At 46.3% G+C, this 19,015-nt stretch overlaps 1 protein-coding gene across 2 annotated transcripts in view; it reads left to right on the forward strand.

Moving 5' to 3' along the window:
- The window catches only part of NFKB1 (nuclear factor kappa B subunit 1), a 110,532-nt gene extending 93,139 nt beyond the window's left edge, over window positions 1-17,393 (forward strand). For both annotated transcript variants that reach the window (XM_025873514.2, XM_025873515.2), the window contains exons 16-24: window positions 2,669-2,783; window positions 7,681-7,882; window positions 8,352-8,521; window positions 8,863-8,965; window positions 11,268-11,392; window positions 12,789-12,855; window positions 13,174-13,346; window positions 14,089-14,269; window positions 16,541-17,393. In XM_025873514.2, the coding sequence (XP_025729299.1) occupies window positions 2,669-2,783; window positions 7,681-7,882; window positions 8,352-8,521; window positions 8,863-8,965; window positions 11,268-11,392; window positions 12,789-12,855; window positions 13,174-13,346; window positions 14,089-14,269; window positions 16,541-16,728 (1,324 nt within the window). In that variant the 3' untranslated portion in view covers window positions 16,729-17,393. The remainder of the gene's footprint in view (window positions 1-2,668; window positions 2,784-7,680; window positions 7,883-8,351; window positions 8,522-8,862; window positions 8,966-11,267; window positions 11,393-12,788; window positions 12,856-13,173; window positions 13,347-14,088; window positions 14,270-16,540) is intronic.
- Window positions 17,394-19,015: the final 1,622 nt, after the last annotated feature.

The raw sequence follows: 19,015 nt of genomic DNA on the forward strand, positions 1-19,015 counted from the left end.
GAACCGAACGCTTTAGGAAAGTGCCAACCTCAGGGTTTCAAACAGAGACCTTTGTTCTCATTCCTTGCAGCGTAACCAAGGATGTGGTATAACCACTGGCCTTGTTAATACAGTACGAGAGGAACTGGTACAGCCTCCTTTGTGTAATGCTGTGAACAGCAGAATGCTTTTACGGGGTTGAAGACTCCAATTAGCATTCAGCAGCATAGAACCACAAGAGAAAGCAGCCAGTTACCCAAGACAACAGTGTTTCAGGTGACATTTTTATGGGCCTGCGGAATTGAGGAGCCTAAGAAAGATGAGCACGTGGAAGCTAGCGGGAGCCTGCGGCCTATGGAGGGAGGGTTGTGCAGAAGCTACAAGGTGCATGCATTCAGTGGGTGCATGGAGGGGCAGGTGCAGGCACGTGTAAGGACGCATACGGAGGGGCCCAGGAGGTGGTCTTCCCTGCCCAAGCAGAACATGAATCCTTCGAGTCCCCTCCTGGGATCCCAGATATACTCCTGCCAGCAGGCTCTCAGGGTTTGCCGCAGCTGGAGGTGGAGAGGGGAGACCCAAGAGGAACCCTCATGAGAATGTGGCCAGGGGAAAGCTGCTGGTCCTCACACCTCAGGGCTGTTTTCATTGAACTTGTCACACTCAGCTAATAATCTGAGTCCTGGAGCCATTAGTCATCACAGAAAATACAATAAAGAGAAGAAAAGAACTTCTGGTGTTGGGGACATTCCCATGAGGGTGTGAAGATTTATGGGGGAGGGAGAAGGTACTTCGGTGAAATGCTGAGCTGCGCATGGAAATTTTTAGGCAGTTTTGAAATATGACCTTTTTCTTGGTATATGTGCATCATGTCTGCGTCAGACTTCGGGCCCTTTTTAGAAGGCTTCTTCCAGCCTCACATTTCAAGAGACAGTAGTGAAACCTCGACATCATTCGTTTGCTCTCTCAAGTAATGAAGTCACAAGTTCGTTTTTTTAGGCCCTCTTGTGCCAACGTTAATCCCTAGTAAGATGCACTTACTGTTGCTAAGAAAGAGGCCTGAAAACATGACACCTCAGATGTTTCAACTGGACAAAATCTAGCCTGTGCCTCAAATCCCAGATGTCCTGCCACCATGCGATACTCAGTATGCTCTCCATCGCAATCTGTCCATACTTTGGCATATTCCTTATCTTGGGGGTTCATCTGCAGCTCTACAGAGCAGTGCCTATGTCCTCCTACATCGGGATGCCTTAAGGGATTAGGAAGAGGTGGCTTTGGAGCCAGATGGACTGGACTTGGGCTGGGCTCCCAGCTTCGCCACTCACTAGCTAAGTGACGTGGGTTGAGTTGTTATACCTGTGAGTCCCAATTTCATCATCTGAAAAATGAGGATAATATTACCTACCTCATTGGGCTTCTTGTTACAATAAATCAGGTCATATATGTCAACTACTTAGCATGGCCTGGTAAATAGAAGCTCTAAACCCAAAGTATCCACTTTTTTGAGTCCTTTCAAATTATTTTTAGTAGTAAGTTTTTTTAACAATTAAAAAATTGTGTCGGGACACCTGGGTGGCTCAGTCAGTTAAGCGTCTGCCTTCGGCTCGGGTCATGATCCCAGGGTCCTGGGATCGAGTCCCATATTGGGCTCCTTGCTCAGCGGAGAGCCTGCTTCTTTCTCTGCCCCTCCCCCCTGCTTGTGCGAGCTCTCTCTCTTTCTCTCTCTCTCTCTCTCTCTGACAAATAAATAAAATCTTTAAAAAATTTTTTTGTGTCCCTAGGACTGATGCTTGGCACCTGCCAATATTTTCAGCCTTATTAGCATAAGCCCTGAGGCTCATTCTGTCACCCTTATTTTAGTGCCTGAATTGTGTGCCAGGGCTGTAAGGCTGACCCAGGGAGGACCAGCCCTGAGATCACAGGCCAGAGAGGGGGAAAGACAGAAAACCGCAGTTGCATAACCAAGCAGTAAACTTGAGGGGAGACCATGTGCTCTGCCTAGGAAGTTCGAAGAGGAGGTAAGGTTTGAACCAGAATATGAAGGGTGGAGTAGGCACTGTCCAGGCAGAGAAGAGGAGCAAAACCATTGCAGGCAGGGGGAGTATTTGCAAGGCAGAAATAAAATCACATGTTCCTTCAGAAGTTTACCTCAAGAGTCCTCTCCCAGTAGTGAAATGCCTGATCCCACTCGCCCTTCTTGGGATCTAGGAAGATCTTTCAGAAGCCACCACACTGTATTTTGGAGGAGGCTGGAAGGTTAGGGGAGGTAACTACATTTTCCTGAACAGTTCCTAGGGCCGGGCATTTTACATACGTCATCTGTATGTCAACAGAAGCCAGGAAAAAGCTAGAAGAGAAAATGCCCTGAACTATCACACGGAGGCAGAGTTGGGATTTGAACTTGCGTCTCTTTCCCTCGAGGCCCAGGTGCTTTTATGCCTCACGAGGTCAGACCAAAATGTCCCCAGAGGCCAGGCAGGCATGGTAAAAGAGTGTAGCTGCCTGCGTAGGCAGTAGAACATTCCCGCCTCAGATTCAAGACATTTGAGATTCAAGACATTTGGGGGCCAAATAAAAGGAAGTATGAGAACCAGGTTCGGTCTGCAAGTCTGATCCTTTCTTGGGAATCTTTTTTTTTTTTTTTACACTAACCCTTTAGTTGATTCGTGTCACTCTGTTTTTGTTCCAGTGTCTTACACTTAGCAATCATCCATCTTCATGCTCAGCTTGTGAGGGATCTACTAGAAGTCACATCTGGTTTGATTTCTGATGACATTATCAATATGAGAAATGATCTCTACCAGGTAAGCAGAAATGCCAACTGAAGAAAAATCCAGTTTGTACATGCTTACGTGTGTGTGTGTGCATGTGTGTACGTGTTATTTCTAATGTTAACAGTAGCACAAATACAGTGCTTTGTTTTGTAGGTTAAATCCTAAAAGCCCATAACTTGGGAATATTATTTATGATTCAGGATCCTTTAATCTGTGAGTATAATAGAAATCACTCCACAAGGAAATTCAGCATCCTGCTGGGGGAAGGCAAAGTTCAAACTTTAGAAATCTGTCAAAGAGTTGATCCATTTTCTTTTTTTTTGTTTTTCAAATTTATTTTATTCTTTTCATTATAATAAGTGTACTTTTTAATCCCCATCCCCTATTTCACCCATCCCCCACCCTCCTCCCCCGTGGTAGCCATCAGTTTGTTCTCTGTAGTTAAGGGTCTGTTTCTTGGTTTGTCCCTCTCTTTTTTTTTTCCCTTTGCTTGTTTGTTTTGTTTCTTAAATTCCACATCAGAGTGAAATCGTGTGATATTTGTCTTTCTCTGACTTATTTCACTTAGCATTATACTCTCTAGCTCCTTCCATGTTGTTGTAAATGGCAAGATTTCATTCTTTTTTATGGCTGAATATTACTCCACTGTGTGTGTGCGTGTGTGTATGTGTGTGTGTACGTGTGTGTGTGTGTGTACGTGTGTGTGTGTATCACTTCTTTGTCCGTTCGTCTGTCGATGACACTTAGGCTGCTTCCATGGTTTGACTATTGTAGGTAATGTTGCTATAAACATAGGGGTACATGGATTCCTTTGAATTAGTGTTTTTGTATTTTGGGGGTAGATACCCAATAGTGGGATTACTGGGTTGTAGGGTAGCTCTATTTTTAATTTTTTGAGGAACCTCCACACTGTTCTCCACAGAGGCTGCACCAGCTTGCATTCCTACCAGTAGTGCAAGAGGATTCCTTTTTTTCCACATCCTCATCAACGCTTGTTTCTTGTGGTTTTGATTTTAGCCATTCTGACAGTTGTGAGGTGATATCTCACTGTGGTTTTGATTTGCATTTCCCTGATGATGAGTGATGTTGAGCATCTTTTTCTTCTTGTTTAAATTGAAATATAATTGACATATAACATTGTATTAGTTTAAGGTGTCCAGTAATTCGATATTTGTATATATCGCAAAAAGATCACCAAAATAGGTTTACATGTCATCCATCACTGCCTATAGTTACAAATTTTTTTTCTTGTGATAAGAACTTTTAGATCTATTCTCGTAACAACTTTCAAATATGCAGTACAGGAGAACCTAGAGTAAATATGTCACTTCTGTCAAGAAAAATACAATTGAAAAAAATTAAGTTTCGAAAGCCAATAATGTGTAAGAATTTTGAAGTCTGCTGAAACACATTTGACAACATCTAGATTAAGTGTATATCAAATAAAGGGTGCTGAAATCAGAACACAGAAAAGTAAAAAAAGGTTGGTTGACGAGAAAGCATCTTTCAAAAACAGAAAACTCAAATCAAGGAAAACAGGAAACACCAGAGTTTTGCTCAGATTGGGTTTGAACAGGAATTCTGTGGGTTCAAAAGCAACTTGAGGAACCCTGGTACAGAGGTCCTCAGATGTTGCCGAGAGAAGGTAGCTGGGACCCAGTGAGGCTGCCTGATGGGCACGTGCAGACCTTAGGTGGGCAAAGGAAATTGGAGCTGCACTTGGCAGAACCAAAGCCTGGAGCCTGGTGTTGGGAGCCTGAGACCTGACCCAGCCACTCTGGCCAAAGGGGCGCTCTCCTCTCCCAGCTGCCTTTGCCCCCACCCTACCTGGCTTTGGTGCCAGTCTCCTGATCTCGCCCCTTGTCAGCTTTCTCATTTTCTCCTTCTGTTCGCTCCACCCGAAGTGACTTCCCAGCCCTCGTTGGCCTGGACAGTGTGCTCAAAGATGCCTGGTCCGAGCATACCTGTCACTCTAAAAATATGGCCCACAATCATGTACAATTAATTGCACAGTAAAGGTACCTGTTCCAGTTCTGAGTTGTTAAAGCAGGTGCTGTGAATCATTTTTATCTCCTCGAAGCAAAAGAACTACAATGTTGACATGCAGCTCTCACTAGATTGTTATGTGTGAATAGGTGTTTCCTTATTAAGGGAAATAAGCTTCCCATTTGATGTAAGGCTTTCAGCTCCTTCCCTGGTGGTAATGCTTAATGTCAACGGAAGAACGAAGTTGGGGATTCTTCACTGACTCATAAAGTAATGAGGGTGAAGTCTAATTTTAGGTAGACATTTAAAGAATGTCTTAAGATTTTCATACCATCTTGGGGGTTGTTGGTATTTGGAGAGTCATCTGGCCCTGAAAGCTTGACTCTCTCAGGCTTTAGGACTGATTGTTCCTCTCAACCGGCACGAGCGTGCAAATAAAACTGGGAACGAATGGCACGCTGTCGCTTCTCGGTCCTCCTTTCAAAGACTGCTTCGCTTCGCTGGCTGTAGGTCAGATTCAAGGAATTACTTGTTTTTGTTTATAAATAGGCCCTGCAAAGGACACCGCACAACAGGATGAGTAGTCGTGATTTATTATGTGCTGACCTCCTTACTGTATCATTTGGTGCCGTATATTGAGACTCTCTCTGATGTGCTAGACACAAAAATCTTGAAACCACCACCTTTGACGCTTCTTCCCTTCCGATTTGGGGACTCTCGGGAGAACACAGGTCCATTTTCCCCCAACTTAGCACCGCTCTCATTCATGGACAGGGATTCTGGGATCCCCTGGTAATGCCTTCTAGGTCTCAGACATACACCCAGCGGCAACTTCAATTTGAGAACTAGAAAAGGCTAAAATTTGGACTCGTTTATCTTTGTAAAGTTTCTCTGGTAACTATTCTCGATGGAAAAATTATACAGTTCTCTAAGTAATTTGGATTATTTGGCAATTGTCTTAGACAATCTCCCAAAATACCATTCACTAATCTTAGTACATTTCTGTGACCATCTGTCATGATCAAATCTCTCTTCCCACCCACTCTCTAGAGATACACTCAAAATAATCCCAGTGCATAGAGTTAGGATTCTTCTGAAAATTTCTGAAATCTTTTGCCTTCAAGCCCTCTCCTCTTCTTGTCTCCCCACCATAGATCACCCCTCCAGTGTGTTTGATATGGATTGTTTTATATGCAGATAAAACATTTATTAATGAGGGGTTTTGTGCATGTGGATTTTTTTTCTTCTATGTTTTTAATTTTTATAAATATAATATATGTTCATAGTTCTTTAAATCGTACATAAGGAAATACACTGGAAAATCAGAAGTTGCCCTCCCTGGCAGTATACAAGTCCCCCAACCCCACTCCCAAATATAACTATTGCATTTGTAAGTACTTTTCCAGATGGTGGCTACGTAAACATATACACTTGAAATAAATATAGATATTTTACTATACTCTCACACACAGTCCACACTGTGTTATATAATCCTGGGGTTAAAGATCTAAAGCCTGAAATTTCATAGAAAACCTTCAGTGGGACTATGTTTTTTTAAAAAAAAAAAAAAAAAAGCTTCTCTTACTCATAGTAACAGAATTTGTATAACGTGAAAAAAATCATATTAAAACTAGAGATAATTACAAATTTCTGAGTGGTTTAATATTTTATAATTTCAGATCATTTTTACAATCTCATTCTCTCTCAGATTTTTTTCATCTCCCCAGATAGCATGTCATATTAATAAATGTACTTTTTTTTTTTTTACATATTTATTTCTTAAGAAGAAGGCTCTTGGCTACAGTATCTAAAGTTTTTGAGGACATCATTCTATTTCAAGCTGGGGTATAAAAGATGAAAAAAAGAGAGAATGGAAATTTGGCCCAAAAGCCTGTCTGGCTTCTGCTGTCTGCAGTTATCACTGTAACGGAGCGGAAGCCGCGGGAGCATCTTGCAGCGCCTCCTGGGCTGTGGTTGTCCTGCATCAGCCCCGGCGTCGGTGGCTTACCCTTGTTGTCGCTGCTGTGGCCAGGAATCGCCTACCGAGAGAGAAAGTTTAGGCAAATTGTCACTAGACAGACTGGATTCTGATTTGTATAAAAATATCTCATTCTGTCAGTGGCCTCAGTTCTTTGAAAGATACTTTCGCAGTTTTGTTTGTCTTGCTCATTTTGAAAACACTCAGCTTGCAAAACATCTCATTTGCATTCACCGAGGCACTACTTTGTGGGCAGAGTAATCAAATGGACTGTGTATGCACCTATTAGGTGTTAGCGATTCGGCTCGCTTGTTCATCTGAGCCCTCTTACTGAGACGGTTCTATCGTCCTGGTTATGACATTTAGAATCCTTTGACACCTGCTATAAAATGGGGGTGCCCCAGAGTTCTATTGATTGGTCTCATCACAGAGCCAGCCCACGGAAAAATATTTTTTACTTCAGCAAACTCACTTTCCACGTCAATATAGAATGACAGCACCTTTGTGAATTGGTTTCTATTGAGTAGTTAGTTCATTTCACCCTCTTTAGTAAAACTATAGCCTTGCTTTGATTTGTTAATATACAAAATTATCAGCTGAAGATAGATTCCTGCTACAAATTCAAGGAAACTAAATTTATTAAGAGAAGAATTAACGTATCAGCAGTCAGCAGGCTGTAATGAGAAACAAGAAAGCGATTAAGAATTGTAAATATAAAAATAATCTTAATTATCGCGGGCTCAGTATCAGTCCGGCATACACACTTCATTAGCATAGGACATGGAACAGGGCGTAACTCATTTGCAAAAGAGAGGAGTTAATCTGGCAATGGGAAACGGCCCCGAGGCATGAGGCCGCCTATTGCAGCGCAGCCACGAAACCCATAGGTTCAAGCCCGGGGAGGGGGCGGTTCAAGTGTTTGCCGCTGACCAGTGTATCTCCTGACCCTTCTCCACTCCCCAGACACCCTTGCACCTGGCAGTGATCACCAAGCAGGAGGCTGTGGTGGAGGACTTGCTGCGGGCTGGGGCCGACCTGAGCCTTCTGGACCGCTTGGGTAACTCTGTTTTGCACCTAGCTGCCAAAGAAGGACAAGATAAAATTCTCAGTATTTTACTCAAGCACAAGAAGGCAGCACTACTGATGGACCACCCTAACGGGGAAGGTAAGAGACAAGCAGACTTTGTGGATAACCTTCTCTCTCTGCTTTCTAAACAATTGGTAGCTACTTGCTAAATGTGTGTTCTTTGATTTGCACCCAAAAGTGCTTCCCTTAGTCACCTGGAGTTTGTCATCTCTCTCGAGAATTTCTGTTGCTCGCCCTAATTTCTTTAAAGATGATTTGGAATTGTTAGGAGGTGGAAAAAGCAGAGGCCTGAGCAAACACTGGTCTTGAGGTGTAGAAAGCATCGTTTATCCAAACAATGTTTATTTGCCCTCAGTGTCTCCTGAGAACATACGAGGAGACCGTGGGTTTCCATGCAGAACAACAGACTTGCGGCGCCTTGCCAGGCTCTCTGGAGCAGAGACACTAGATGTGCTGAGAGTCGACAGCATTCCCTCCCTGGGGTCCAGTTTTGCCGCCTTGTGAGCAGCCTCCCAGCTGCATGACCGTCCCTGTGCTTGGGCCGCAGGTCTAAACGCCATTCACGTAGCCGTGACGAGCAACAGCATGCCGTGCCTGCTGCTGCTGGCGGCAGCCGGCGCCGACGTCAACGCGCAGGAGCGGAAGTCCGGGCGCACGGCGCTGCACCTGGCCGTGGAGCGCGACAACGTCTCCCTGGCGGGCTGCCTGCTCCTGGAGGTGACCGACGCGCGTGTTTGCCTTTGCGTTGAATTCCCAAGGGGGCATTAGGACCGTCTTTTCAAGGAGTGATGTCAGTAACAGCCTTTCCCCCTGAGGTCACCTCTCTTTATTCCATAGCTACTCGAGGCTTCGGGGTAGTCAGCTTTGGACAGTCCTGACACCATCGGCCCCTTCTCTCTAACTGCGCATTTCTCGAGTGGCAGAGCCCGCCCCAAATAGCAACCGGGCTAGTAATAAGACCTTTTCTAGGACCTAGGGCTCCTGCTGACAGGAGAAGGTGGGGTCTAAAGGGGGAGAGAACCTTCCACTAACTCTTTCCTGTGTGGGCTGGATTTTAGGGTGATGCCCATGTAGACAGTACCACCTATGATGGGACTACAGCCCTTCACATAGCAGCCGGGAGAGGGTCCACCAGGCTGGCAGCTCTTCTCAAAGCGGCAGGTAAGGAAGGCGGCCTGGCGGGTAGAGCTGGACCGTGCTATGGGGAATGCAAACGCAACTCCTCCGGGTTGAACAGCCCCGCCTCCTTCTGTAAGCCGAGGAGCTCCTGCTGAAATGCAGGAGTAAATAAAAGTCACACTTCCACGGCCCCCTGGAATGGCACTGCTGGGACTTGTAATCCTGGGCTCCATCCTGATGGTCATGTCAGTCTTTACCCTCTAGTTCATCCGTTTGTTTTGGATATTGGTGGTTTAGGTTGGCTCCCATGACAGGAGATCTTCTTAAAGTTGAATTTGATTCCTTAAAGAAATCGGATACAGTACCAGCCTCAGATCATGTCAGAAGTCTCCAGGAAAAAAGTTGATTGGTAGAAGACATTTTAAAATTTCCTTCAGCAAGAGAGGTCCCTTAGAAGTAGAAATAATAGGAAAAAACAAATGGGCAGTGTATTGAGTACTACCGTATGTCAGGCACTAGAACTTGCTAGCATTTATTGACCTTACTATGTGTCAGGCCCTGTGCTAGGCCTGTCAGACGCGCTGTCTCATTTAATCTGCAACAACCCTTAGAGGTAAGTACCATTATTATTTTTCCCACCTCACAGCAGACGAAACAGACTGAAGAGACCTGTGGGACCCAGTCCTGGGGTCCTAGTAAAGGCATAACTATGAATCACAGCTCGTCCATCTGAGCTTCCAGACTATTCTCTCTACTGTTTCTCTCCCCTGCTCTGCTCAGGGATCTGCAGGTGTTATTCCATTTAATTCTCTAGTTCTGTGAAGCATAGAAGATTATCCCTGCTCACCCTTGAATCTCTCTTGCCTTGTATACTTAGAACCTCAACACATGCTTAGTGGGAGTAGTCTCTCAAACCTTGAGCTACCTGATTTACTATAGAGGTTATTTAAAACTTTTTTAGAAAATAAATGCTTGATAAATTCAAGAAAACAGAGCGAGTTAAATACCTCTTTAAAAACTGAGTCCAGAAAGATGTACAGACTTTTTCTTTGGGAGCCCCACATACTTCTAAGCAAATAAAATCACATCCAAATAAACAATTGCCTTTTCTTTTCTTCGTCTCGGTCAAGTCAAACTTTCTCTTGGACAAGAGACTCCGATTGCAGAATGTATGAATAGTTTGGGAAGTCACTGGTTATAATTAAGAAATGCCTTCAGACAAGAAGCTATAACCCTTTCAAAAATGCTTTCTCTTGAATTCTTAATATCCCATGAAAGGAGTGGCGAGTAACAGTTTCTCCATGATATAAATGAAGGCACTCTGGTGAAAAACCTAGTCCTGAGCTCCCAGTCATGAAGAAGGTAACTTCGGGAACAGATAGCTTAGCTCCTCTAGCTTTCTCCAGCCCATAAATTGTTCCTCTTGTTTCTATTCTGTTTCCATGGTCAGATGGCACTCACTGCCTTCTAGATCAGGCCCGGGCTGGAAGGCTGAAATAAGAAACAGCATGAAGATCCTTCTCTGACTCTCATTAGGCCCTCTCCTGTTATTGAAGTTGGCACAAAGCAAATGATCTCCCAGCAAGATAAAAACAAGTTCTTCCCAGAAGGGTGTACTGAACTGACTACTGTTCGTTAGACATTAGACTAAACACTCTCATAAAAATAGTCTCTAAGCCTCTAAGAGGTAACTAGCTCTAATCTCTGAGTTACTTTTGGTGTTTTCTTGCTGCACATTAAGAAACAGACTAGATTTTTCCAAGATCAGCCCTAAAATTTTCAATTACTATACATCGTAGGAGAAGGTTTTTACGGTGTTCGTCTGTTTAAGGATCGGGACCCTGGCAGTGCTGTGTCCAGGAATAAAAGTGAGCCTGTTGTCCCTATACAGCAAAGTTCGCTCTTTTGAGCAAGTGGGAGAACAGCCTGAGACATGTGCAGTGGTGGGCAAGAACTTGAACATTAAATTAGGTCCTGAATCCTAAGGGTGCAGCCCAGCCCCTATAAATTGCTGCTGTTACTCCTCAGCTTAAAGGTGTATCATTTGGTTGAAACCTGTCAGAGAGAGTTAAATGTGAGGGTCAGGGTACTTCCAAGTCTTTTGTCTTTGAAAATGTCCTTGGCTATATAGAGTATCATAAGACATCTTTACAGTCAAAATAAATTAGAATTTAAAAGAAGTTCTCTGAATATTTCAGTGGAAGCATGTTTTATGTAATAAAAATTATCCAAATAATTGCCTCGAGTAGCTGTTGTGCTTTGCCTTTGGAAATCTGACCTCTGCAGGCATTTCAGAGTCGACAGGATCGGGGTTTACCTAATGCTGTGTAACTTGACTTAACAGGTGCAGATCCCCTGGTGGAGAACTTTGAGCCTCTCTATGACCTGGATGACTCTTGGGAAAAAGATGGAGAGGATGAAGGAGTCGTGCCTGGAACCACACCTCTAGATATGGCCACCAACTGGCAGGTACGTGTGGCTCCAGTCTGTTTGAGGGCAGCTCCGGAGGGAGCTAATGATTCAGGAATATAAGAACAGATGGTCTTCTTGGGTTTTTACTCCCCAAAGAGCAAGCCTTTTATTTTTAAGAAAGTCTGCTTATCAAGAGACATATTTATCTTGAAAAGCCTATCCATGAAAGATCTAGGTCAGCGGAGTTATGAGTATGAAAGTGTATGCCTAATCAGATCACGGTTAAGTTGTGAGAGAGGGTTCCGCAAGAGAAAACACAAAATTCACGCAAGAGTTTCCCGTTCTGAGCTCACACCAGAATGGTCCCCGTCTCTATTTCGGAAGCTAGGAGAAATGTTACAATTGGCTTAGAACTTTGCTAAGTGATTTCTTTACATAAAAAGAACCCAGGGATTCTTCTGAGGATTTTAATACCTATAAACATAGTAAATAGACTTAAACTCTTCCTCCAAACTCCAGTGCCCTGAGGTCTGAAGGTGAAAAGCAGTGAGTAGGTCTTCACGGCCCAGGGAGAAGAGCCAGAGGGAGGACACGGGTAGCAGATGGATCTCCAACACAACAAAATTGACTTTCTTAGGGCCAAGCGCTGCTGCACATCCAAAAACTGCTTATTTGCCCCTTCGAGGTCCATGGTGTTGAGCTGAGTGACCCTGGCAGAGACCACATGGTTCCCCTTTAATGCTGAGCACCTGGCTTTCCCAGAAGCCTCACCACAGAACACACAAAGATAACCCACTTCAGTGACCCCATGTCCTCACCTAAGTCAGCGAGCACAGAGTGACTGCAGAGCACACAGAAGGGTCTCCATAGCTACAGAATTGTGTTTTTCCTTTTAACCTAAGACTTTTCAGTTTAAAATGTAGCTGGCGCTGGAAAGAGAACATCAAGCCTTGTGAGCATTACCGTCCCTCAGTTTGAGCAAGTTTATAGAATTCGTTCTCAGAAGGCTTTTCCTAGGGAGGAGGGGCAGTGAGGAGGCATGGCTGGCTTCAGTGTAAGCTCTGCGTAAGCTCAGTCCTCATCCAGGCCCTCGGGGACACATCACTTACTGATGACTCTCCAACCAACACATGGCCGATCTGGTGGCTTGGACTGTCTTTGTCCTTCAGCAGGACCATGGCGCCGGCTCTCTGCAAGGTTGGCTTGGGTCTTCCTACCCACCTCAGAAGCCCCTGCAGAGCCCCGCCTCCTGGCCCCAGAGCCCCCAGGGCTTTTCTTCGCCCAAAGGGCATTATCATGACTTTGTGGGTCATGGGACTAACTCCTTCCCATTCCTCCATCTTTGGGGTACTAGGCCCTCCTCAGGAGGACACAGTTCTTCATTACAAAGAAACTGACTCCCGTTCTGGTCCCTTTAATGTATAATGTTTCTCCACGGTTTTCTCCCCAACAGGTGTTTGATATATTAAATGGGAAACCATATGAGCCAGAGTTTACATCTGATGATTTACTTGCACAAGGTGAGTTCTTAACCAGTGTTCCCTCCACACAGTCATGTAAAGGGCTAAGGGAGAAGCAGCATTATCCAGGCCGAACTGTGAAAGGCTCGATGGCTTATTCCAGCATCGAAAGATCCTGGACATATGCAGAGGAGACCGTCCAGTTGTAATCTGCTAAAGCACGCATACTGCTGTTACTCAGCGGGGCTGCTGCCGACTCCAAGTAAAGCAGCTTCAGTGCTCCCACTGGGAGCCCGAGGGCAGCAGCGTGGCCGTGCTCAGTCCCCGCCGATGTCTCCGGTCGCTTGGGACAGCTGTGCTTCTTCTTCATTCCTTCAGGAGACATGAAACAGCTGACGGAGGATGCAAAGCTGCAGCTCTACAAGTTGCTAGAAATCCCTGATCCGGACAAGAACTGGGCAACTCTGGCACAGAAACTAGGTCTGGGGATACTGAATAATGCCTTCCGGCTGAGTCCTGCTCCTTCTAAAACTCTTATGGACAACTACGAGGTAAGCCATCACCTCACATTTGTACTTGACTCTCTTCTGTTAACGTCGCTGACCTGGGCATGGTCGTCCCCCCCCCCCCCGCCCTTAACTCGGAGGAGGAAAATCAGTCATTACCCCTGTCCTGGGAAGGTGACCCAGGCCAGGGTGGAAACCCGCCTTCTGAAGAAGGCAGTTTTCAGATACCCTAAGGTGTTCCCGATTTTCAAATACTTTGGGATTTCCTGCAGAAATCCTAGGTAGAGGGTCAGGGTTGTCGCCGAATTCTGACCGCCCCCCAAACCAACTTGATAGACTGTGATCCACATGCGTTATCTTCCCGTCCCCAAGAGCGTGCCTCGATCCCGTGTCGGGACACGGAGTCAGTTTTCTGTGAGGTGAAATCATTGTCTACTGAAAATGCCCTCGTTCGCTCTGGCTTCTCAGTGGTTTTCAGAGCTTCTGCCTAAACAGGAATACTGCATGACCTTGGTGGCAGGTAGGGTTTCACTGCCTCAGCCCCTCTCCCCCTCGCCGCCCTCCGCGCTTACTGGAAGCCGCTTGTCTGATTTCCTGAGCAGTCTCGGAGCTGACACAGGAAGCTCGACGCGAAGGCCGCGTGGCTCAGCAGCTGGCTTCGGTCTGAGCCCTCTTGGCCCAGGGCACTCGCAGAGGGGGAGTGGGGCGTGCGTCGTGGCCCCAGGCCACCTGCTGGCTCCCGGCTCAGGAACACTTTGGGAACACACACTTCCTGTCTCTCGCGCAGGTCTCCGGGGGGACAGTAAGAGAGCTGGTGGAGGCCCTGAGACAGATGGGCTACACCGAAGCCATCGAAGTGATCCAGGCGGCCTTCTGCGCCCCGGGAACTGTGGCCTCCGGCCCCGGGAAGGTGGCGCCTCAGACCCTCTCGCTGCCCCTCTCACCTGCCTCCACGAGGTCGCCATTAGGTAAGGGAAGAACAGAACCAGCCCCTGAGGTAACCTCCTGCTCCCCAGGCTGTGTCTCAGCGTCTTGGGCTGTGGCTGTCCTCCCTGCCGTCATCCCCTGTGCCGTGTGCCTGTCACCCCCGCAGCTCACAGGTGCTCCCCTCTGTGCCTCTCCTGACGCTGCCGGTCAGGTGGGCTGCTCTCCCCAGAAGCAGTCACGTTGACCCGGGAGTCACTTGGATTCGTACTAAATACTAAACATGATGTGGCTGCTTAAGGCTAATAGTGTTTCTCTCACTTCTTAAATGTAAAAGAGAGAAAGAAACTCACAGAGCAAGGCGTAGAGAGCCAGGACTGGCCCCAGACTGGGGATGACACCACAGTTCCCACCACAGCACCCTCAGCTCCTCACCTCGGCCCAGAAGTGGTTTCACCTTCTCCCTGCGCCTCCTCCAGGCCCCCAGCACTGAGCCTCTGTCACCCACCTGAAACATGCCACAGAACGCACTCCCAGCAGCCCAGTAACCCTTTGTCTCCCGCCAAATGTATTCTCACACTCTCTCAGCAACCACTCGGCGCTTGCTCTGTCTGGACCCTCCCTCTCTCAGTCCCCACCAAGAACACAGCAGCAACCCGAATTCCCGCGTCCTTGAGAGACCAACAGTTGGCCGTGTCGGGCAGAAGCTCTGCCATATCCTCCAGGAGGTTAAAACAAAAATCTGAGCCTCGTCCACGGACACTTGCTGCTCGCAGTCAACACGCACGTAGCCCCCAGTCCTTCCGCTGGGACAACCTCTCTTGTCCATCCACGCTTCATTTCTTGCCTCAGTTCTTGCAGCAGCTCCTGGTCAGTCTCCCTGCTTCCGGTCTGCTCCCCTCCCTTCAGTGCACTCGTGACACAACAGGCACTAAGAGTCTTTTTAAAAAGTAGCGCTATGCCCATACCTGTTGTGTACCTTCCAGTTATACCTGTTGTGTACCTTCCAGTTATACCTGTCCACTCACCAAATCTTTGTTGAACACATCCTGTGTGCCTAGCCCTGTTTGAGGCTCTGAAGATGGAGCAGTAAGTAATAAAGGCAGGGTTCCTTTATCCATTCTCTCTCGCAAATCCCTTTCATGTGCCTTTCCTCCTGCCCCACTTCCCTGTACCCCCCCGTCCCCCAAACCCTTTGCTCACAAGTCTGATCCCATCTTCGGACCGGAACCTTCTCTTCCCCTTCCCTGCAAAGATCTTCACCTCGTGCCTCCTTCTTGCCCTTCAGTTTCAGCCCAAGTGTCACCTTGTCAGGGGCCTTTCTAGGAGAGTAAGAACGGATGTTGCACACTTTGGAAGGAGTAATGTGGCCACCAGCAAAACAACCGTCATCTCCTATCTCATGACCTGATGCTCCTTCCACACAAAGAAATAGGAAAATACTTACATCTTTAACATTTGATTTGATCTCTGACTTGTAGTTATTTTTAAAATTCCTCCTACACATAATAGAAACCCATCAAAGATTGGGTGACTGAATCAAATGAATCAATAAATCAACCAAATTAGTAATAAGACAATAGTGTGTCACTGCTTAGGGTCTTTATATTTTAATACTGGAACTTAATATACGAGAAGATAGCATTTTGATTTGTGTATATCAGACTTTGTTTCTTTGATCAGTTTCTCTCTATAGGAAATAATTCAACATTGTTCAGATCTCTAAAGACACTTGTCAACAAGGACAGTGTGACCTAATTGTTCATCACAGACTCCTTTTCATCATAATCACCTTATCTTTTTTTCTGCTACCGGAAGGTTTTTGAGGCAATGTGTAGCATTTACTAGCACGTGAGGCCCAGAGAAATATCTCATTTTTAGTTCCTACTTCAGTCACGCATTTATTTTGCCTGGGTTCAGCAATTTCCCCGGCTGGAAAATAGGTAATACAGTGGTTGGAAAAATACACCTGATTTCTAAGAAAAAAAGGCCCACCATGAGTTAGGAGAAATCAGAAAGGATTCTGATAAACGTGACGGTAAGAAAGAGATTTGAAAACATTTGCCTAATTTTGATGTCTTCACGGTTTTTCTGTTGCTCGGGGCTCTGCCTCCCTCGGCTGGCGAGCTCAGTAGGGACATAGTGACAGGCGGGTGGCACGGGGTGGGGGTGGGGGCCTGGGGACAGGCAGAGCTGCTGCCGGAGAGCCTCTTAGAGCCAGACTCGGAGCCCGGCTGGCATAGAAGGTGTATGAGAGCCACAGCTCTGCCTTTTCCCCCAGCTGTGCCCCAGTGAATCTGTGCTTCTTCCCCCAGACGAGGCCCGAGACGACAGCATCTGCGACAGCGGCGTGGAGACGTCCTTCCGCAAACTCAGCTTTACAGAGTCTCTGACCAGCGGCAGCTCCTTGCTGACTCTTAGCAAAGTGCCCCACGAGTGCGGACAGGAAGGACCCATAGAGGGCAAAATCGAGCCTGCCGGCCCTTTCCCTCACGCCGTGTAAACCAAAGCTCTGAAATTCCACCATCGTCCAAAATAAGGAAGCCGAAGTGCATCCGCAGGAGCTCAGAGGAAAACCAGCCTGCCTGAATCTCTCGGAATTTCATTCAAGGCCCTTCGAAGTCGGCTTCTTTCCTCGGTTCTCACGGGAATGTTACTAGTCCCATCCACGAACACATGGTCCCGAGTGGTCGCCGGCCGGCCCGCCGCCTCGCCGTGGGCGATTTCGCTTAGTGAGCTTTCCCAGCTGCTTCCCGTTGTCACTGCTGCTGCCCCCCACCCCCGCACTCCCACCGGCATTAAAAGGCGGCCCAGTCCCCACCTGGTCTTCTCTCTGGCCGTCCACAGCACTGTCGTGCATTCAGATTAAGGATTATGAAAAGGGATATTTTTAAAATGAAAGTGACGTGGTGTATAATTAAAAAAAAAAAAAAGCCTTGACTGCTTTTCCTAATGTGGTTATCTATGTGATTTGAAAAAAGAACATGTGATGTCATTATGTAAACGTAACAATCAGTGCTGAAAAAGGTCTTTTCCCCCCTTTTCTGCATTTTGCTATTGTAAATATGTTTTTTAGATCAAATACTTTAAAGGAAAAGATGTTGGATTTATAAATGCTATTTTTTATTTTACTTTTATAATAAAAGGAAAAGCAAATTGATGATCTCATTTTGTTTGATCTCCAGAAATACTTTTCTAAGATGATTCCTTGTAATCATGGGATCATTCCACAGCCCGTTATCACATTCACATTCCCCTTTAGAGCCCAGTTTTTAACCCAGAAATGAACCAAAAAAAAAAAAAAAAAAAGATCAAAAGAGCAGTGTTTTAAGCTGAGATGAAAGCTTTGGGTTTGTCGAATTCTCACTTGGCTCATTTCATTCAGGCTGTACCGCCTCACCTCCCGCCACCTCATTGGACACCAGTCCTCCGCACCCCTCAGGGTGCTCTCAGGGCCCCTGCGAAGCATCAGGTCCTGCGGTCTCAGCACACGGGTGCTGTGATGAACACTGTGATATGCAACCAAGAACCCTCTTTGATGAAGGCCGTGTAGACCCAGCCGCCAGGAGCCCACTTGGCTAAAGGCCTCTCTACCTGTCAGTTCCTTTGGGGATCGCCTCAGCCACAGAGAGCCGCCCCACCAGCTCACACTCATGTCCCTGATGGCCCCAAGTAACACCGATGGACGTGGTGTACAAAGGCTCCCTGGCGTGGGACGACGGTGAAGGGCTGTGTGTGCTCCCAAGCCCCCCTTGCTGGCTGAGCTGTTGTTTGGGTCTGTCACGGCACCGGTCTTCCCTCTGCCCAGGACGGCTTCCTCCCCAACCCTGCCGCAGACGCGGGTCCCAGGGCACCCCGGCTCCATCTCAGAGCAGGCTTCCACGGAGTCCAACCTGCACAGGGGCTGGGAGCTAATGATGGCCACTTCTGCACAACATATGAAGTCATGCAATCTTGAAAATAACCCAATCAGGTATACAGAATTATCCCCAATGTACAGAGAAGGACATTGAGCCCCAAGAGTTCAAGTAGGCAGTGGCTAAGCTGCTTCTGAGTCTATATCCAGGTCTGTCTAGTTCCAGAGCTCATGGGCTAGAGAATTATCTTGGTGAGGATAAAAAGATTAAAATAATTGAGTCCAGAAGTAGACCCCAAAATATATAGGAATTCAGTATATAATAAATTTCAAATCATGGATAATGATTTGAAATTATTACCCAAGGAAAACATGGGTAATCAATAAGTAGATGTTCCATCTGGTTAATCACTGGGAAGAAGTCAATCTGAACTCCTACTTCCCTTCATCAAAATAATTTCCAAATATATCAAAAATGAAACCATAAAAATGCTAGAAATACTGGAAATCATGGGTGAATAATCTTGAAATAGATTATTTGAAATAGAGGAGGCCTTTTTAAGTAAGACTTTGTCCCCTGGAGGTAAACAGTTTGGGTTCTTCATTTCACAGTGTGTCCCAAAGAAATATTTTTTTTAACTCTACTTCTATGTTTTATTACATTGCCATTTCTCCACATGCTCCAATCCGTTCTTCCAGTTTTTGAAAGTTGTATCCTTAACGTTTTTTTTTAAGATTTTTATTTATCCATGAGAGAGAGAGAGAGAGAGAGAGAGAGGCAGACGCAGAGGGAGAAGCAGGCTTTCCAAGGAGCAGGGAGCCCAGTGCGGGACTCGATCCCAGGACTCTGGGATCATGACCTGAGCTGAAGGCAGACGCTTGACCATCTGAGCCCCCCAGGCACCCCAAAAGTTGTATCTTTAAAAAAAATACC

This window comes from Callorhinus ursinus, unplaced genomic scaffold (genome assembly GCF_003265705.2).
Source record: "Callorhinus ursinus isolate GAN/ISIS: 27379988/994484 unplaced genomic scaffold, GSC_fseal_2.0 scaffold4, whole genome shotgun sequence".
In the NCBI taxonomy this organism is placed as follows: domain Eukaryota; kingdom Metazoa; phylum Chordata; class Mammalia; order Carnivora; family Otariidae; genus Callorhinus; species Callorhinus ursinus.